Below are 4,939 nucleotides of genomic sequence, written 5' to 3'. Positions count from 1 at the left end.
GAAGGTTTCCAGATGGATATGCGGAGCAAATCCATCTGGCGGTGTCAGGTTAGGGCTGTTTCACTTCAGGACAAATCAAGACAGCTGATTCAAAAGATGCTTAGGAGCCTGGCAGATCAATTGACGGGTCTTACCATTTCAATTGCTAAAGACGTTCGTCACCTATGTGAAGGTGGAGAGTTTCTGCCTGGAATGGTGTTTGGTGTGAAAGCACCTTCATGTTGGTTCTTTATAAAAGGCTCATCATCAACAAGAAGTTAGGTCTACTCAGAATTATGAGGGTAGTTGAGCTTTACAAACAATCTGTGCACCTTGCACATACTAACATTTCTAAGTTCAAAAAAAGATTTTTTGAGGCAACCGGTTTGCATATTTTTTTACTGTAAAGCAAACTTTGTGCATTTTACAGTGTAGATTAATGAAGGATGTTTTCTGCTGTAATGAAAGCTGTTCATTACTCTGCTGCCTTTAAAGCTCCAGCTCCTTTTACTGATTTTTAGGAGACTTTTTCTTCATGAAGATCTGAGACAGAGACTGTGTTTAAAGCAGAAAGCTGGAATCATCATGTTTTTTAGACACGTTTTAAAGCCTTAAATCTGAGGAACTACTTGAGGAAGAGGTGAAAACTAACAGTGAAACCGTGGCGGTCCCTGAGATGTCCAATTCCCTGATAAACGGTCCCAGGACCAGACATCCATGATGGATAGATCAAGTTAATCTGGAGTCGAGGTCGGAGAAATGGATCACCTTCTGAGGCCCAAAGCAGCAGAACATGAATCAGATCAGAAAGCTGTTTGATGTGAGCTTCCTGCACAACAGCACCAGAACTTGAGGCTTGAGGGTCTGAACTGGAGACAATAAACAGATTCTAAACTGACACACCAAATATTTCCAGAGCAGCAGAACAATATCAACAGTTTTTCTGAGTGTGAATTAAATCCTGTCGCAGTTTCAGTGAGATCAAAACCTTGTCTTCGGGTGAAGAACAAAAACGAAGAAAAATTAACTGAAAGATCTCGATGTTTAATAGAATGAGGTAAAACCAGTTTAAAAGTGTGACTATAAGATAAGCTACCAGTTATCTGGCACCAGGATGAGTTAAAGATGCATGTTAAAAATGTATTTAACCTCCCCCAGATCTACTCAACTTGTATCATATCCTAATGTAAATACAACAAACAGCCTCCAAATTATGATATTTTAAGGAAACAGAGGCGTCCGAACATAACTGTCCCTCTTTGAGAATACATCTCCCACTTGTTAAATCATCAATTAACTGTGATTAACTAAATTTCCAAAATACATCTTATTAACCAACCAGATACATGCTTACAGCCAGACATTGAGAATTAAGAAATTATTTAAATAGACCCTCCCTGACTACATGAAATCGACTTAAACATTTCTTAATGTGTCCAAATCTAAAGAACATGAGGAACGAAATCAATTAGACACAAAATCATTCCCATCTGTCAGTCTTGAAAGTTGCAAAACGGTTTGCGAATCATCTCCGCCTCCAGAGAACCACGGAGGAGAAAACATGCAACAGCAAAGAATCTTCCCAGGAGTATTTTACCGACCAAAATGACTTCAAAAGCATCAACAACTCATCCAGAAGGTCACATAGGAATCAAGAACACTTACAGCTCTTCAAGCTTGGCTGCCTCAGTTAAGGCCAAAGGTCATTATTCAACAATGAGACGGAGATAAAGATTGTGCCAAAATGTTGCTCACCAGTTTGTGAAATTCAGGCTAAACTTACTTGAGTTTGACAACTGGCCAAAGGTTAAAGTAATAGACCCAATAGTTTGTTTGTTGATGACCAGGAACAAAATATAAACCTAAACTGGAATTAACAGAATTCATTTTTAGGTCTCTGGACGTCAGGCTGTCATCGCCTTCTATTTTCTTCAACATTTCGTGGCTGCCAGGGACAGTGTTCCTGGACCGGCACACCGGGGTAGTGGTTCCACTCCATAAGAAGGGGGGAGCAAAGGGTGTGTTGCAGGTATAGGGAGATCACATTTCTCAGCCTCCACTGGAAGTCCTATACCAGGGTACAGGAGAAGAGAGTCCAGCTGGCTGTAGAACCTCAGCTTCAGCAGGAGGACTGTGGTTTTCTTCCCGGCCTTGGAACAGTGGACCATAGCTACACCCTCTGCTCGAGAGTTCATGGGAGTTTTCCTAACCAGTCTACATGCGTTTTGTGGACCTGGAGAACGCATTCGGCCATATCTGCCGTGGTGCCTTGTGGGGAAAGCTCCGGGAGTGCACTCAGGGACCCTATACTACGGGCCATCTGTTCTGTGTTCAAGCACAGCAGGAATTTGTTCCATCTGACCTGTTCCCAGTAGGACTCCGGCAGGGCTGCCCTCTGTCACCGGACATGTTTTGGAGATGACATGATCCCACAGACTCCCTCCTGACAAGACCTACAGCATGCATTGGGCCTGTTCACAGCTGAGATTGAAGAAGCAAGGATGAGAATTAACTCTGCAATTTTCGACCTGAAAAAGGTGCCGGCCCCCTTCAAGCTTCAGGGGTAGTTCCCGTCTCAACTGGAAGAGTTCAAGTATCTTAGGGTTCATTTAATGGGTGAGGGGAGAATAGAGCAGAAGGTCAATAGAGGGATCAGTGAGCTGCCGATAAAACGCAAAGTAAACCAGGAGGCAAGCTCTTGAATTACCTTCTGGTCACCGGTCTGACCCTCATTCATGAAATAGGGATCAGTGAGATCCTGGATATAAGTGGCTGAAAGGAGCTTCCTCTGCAAGGTGGCTGGGCACTCCCATAGAGACAGGTTCAGGTGAAGAGCTTGGTCATGTAGAAGAGGCTCAGAGGCATTGCGAGGGGTCAGCTGAGGTGGTACAGACTTCTTTTTTAAGATGCCCACTGGACCCTTCCCTCGGATGGTGCTCCAGGCAAGGAGGAGGCACAGGGGACGGCCATGGACATGCTGTAGGGACCATGTCTCTTGGCTGGGCCGATAACGCCTCAGTCCTCAGTCTGGGCATCTCTGAACACGGCTGCCTCTGCAACCCAGTCACGGATAAGTGGAAGACGATGATGTGGAACCCTTAATCAGAATAAAGGAGCCTTATGCAATTTAGATTCTGAGGTGCGCAAAATAACATAATCTCCATAAAAATGTACACTAATCTGTTAATTGTGATGTTTTTCCAGTGAATTTTAATAGTCTCTGCATGACTCCATGGATGTGATTCCAGACCCTAAAGACCCCCCACCTCGATAAACGATGCTGTCCTAAAAGTTATCTTTGATGCTGTTAAAGATTTTCAAAGAATGCTGAGCCCATAGAATTAAGCATAATACATAAAACAGATGAAGATCTAAGTCATTTTTCTCAGCTTCCTGCCAAGTACAGGCATATCGGGTCACTCATGGGTCGGTTCTTAACTGAACAGTTGTTGTTCACAGCCGACTGAAAACCAAGCCCTTCACAAAGAGTTGCTGAACCCACCTGTCCACAGAGATGGCCAACAGTGCATTGGTGGACACATACAGTGAGACGGTTCGTAGGTAGTTGATGGAGGCGCAGAGCAGGAGGCCATGGTCCCACGACAGCTTCTTCACCACATAGTAGTCCAGCAGGAAGGGACAGCACACGGCGGCCACCAGGACATCAGACACCGCGAGGTTGACGATAAACAGATTGGTCAGGTTCCTGAGCTGCCTGAAACGGGCCAAGCTGGCGATGAAGAGGCAGTTTCCCACGCCACAGATTAGCATGATGCTAACCAGAACCATGCTGATGATGATGGTGGCCACAAAGAAGGCCAAACCCTTTGTTGTGTCTGGGATCTCTTCTGGAGGAACCTCATAGTCCAGGATGTAGCTAACCAGGAGATGGTCAGCCAAGCTGCTGTTGGTCAGATTGTCCATTTTGAATCAGGTCGGCATGGTCAAGGTTTTATATCTGGAAGTTCAGAAAGAAATTAGGTTACAGTGAATGGCTCCCTGGAGGTGATGGAGCTTAAGATAAAGAAAGCAAAAAACAACAAGACTCAGATTAATGATCTGAAAATGGTTGAATTAACCAGGTCAGGAGGCTCCTGTACACGACTGTTTTAAAATGTTCATGAAGGAGCTGATGAAGGTCCCTAAACCTTTCACCTCTATATCCCTCAGCTTCTTCACAAGAGCGCTTCAGGCGGCTCCTTCAGTGAAAGACTGTCGCACTTTAGGTCCCCAAAGGAGCGATACCACAGATCCTTCCAGCTACGGTTAGACTTTCTAATCAATCACTGCTTCCAACAGGCCAGATGAGTGATCACATCCATGCTGCTGGTTTTCAGCTTTTTCTACGGTATTTTTCTACCTTTTTGCTGTTTATGTTCCCCCCCCCCATTTCATTTTAAATTAAATTGACTTTACTTTAAATGAGCTGCTGTTTGTCTTTTTTATCTCATACTTTTCCACTGAATTCGATTATGCCATTTTTGGATAACTGCTAACCCTTTTAGATGATATTTTTCATATTTTCCATTATTCTGTTAACCTTTATGCTTTTGTAACCAATTGGCTTGGCCACATACCCACTTAAATTTCCCCCACTGTGGTTCAAAGAGGAGTTTCTGAAAAGCAAGTCTTTAAATGTTGTTTAAAATGACCAATCCAAGCAGCAGCTCAGCTCCAAGCCTTCATTTTGTGAGTAATATGTAAAAACCTAGGGTTTGGTGGTTGATTCTGGTTGGGTAAAAATGAAGCAAACCTGCGGTTGGTTCTGTTTGTCTGGAAGTTTATAAATTTCTCGTTTCATAGATGGAGTTTCTGGTTGCTGCATTCATGTGGAGCAGCTGTTAGATTCAGCAACCAGCTGAGGAATGTCACATCTGAACTCAGAAATGCTCTTTATATGAGAACATGTCATCAGCAACAGGTTGGACTGCTTTTCACTCAGGAAGCCATGGAGACTTTC

General features: G+C 43.9%; 1 protein-coding gene across 1 annotated transcript in view; it reads right to left on the bottom strand.

Annotated features, from left to right (window-relative positions):
- The window catches only part of LOC107094926 (prokineticin receptor 1-like), a 5,975-nt gene extending 2,072 nt beyond the window's left edge, over positions 1-3,903 (bottom strand). Inside the window, exon 1 of the mRNA XM_015390838.1 lies at positions 3,482-3,903. Coding sequence (XP_015246324.1) covers positions 3,482-3,903 — 422 coding nt within the window. The remainder of the gene's footprint in view (positions 1-3,481) is intronic.
- Positions 3,904-4,939: the final 1,036 nt, after the last annotated feature.

This window comes from Cyprinodon variegatus, unplaced genomic scaffold (assembly GCF_000732505.1).
Source record: "Cyprinodon variegatus isolate N-32 unplaced genomic scaffold, C_variegatus-1.0 Scaffold515, whole genome shotgun sequence".
Classification (NCBI taxonomy): Eukaryota; Metazoa; Chordata; class Actinopteri; order Cyprinodontiformes; family Cyprinodontidae; genus Cyprinodon; species Cyprinodon variegatus.
Note: the sequence above shows the minus strand (reverse complement) of the source record. Positions and strands in the feature narration are given on the sequence as shown.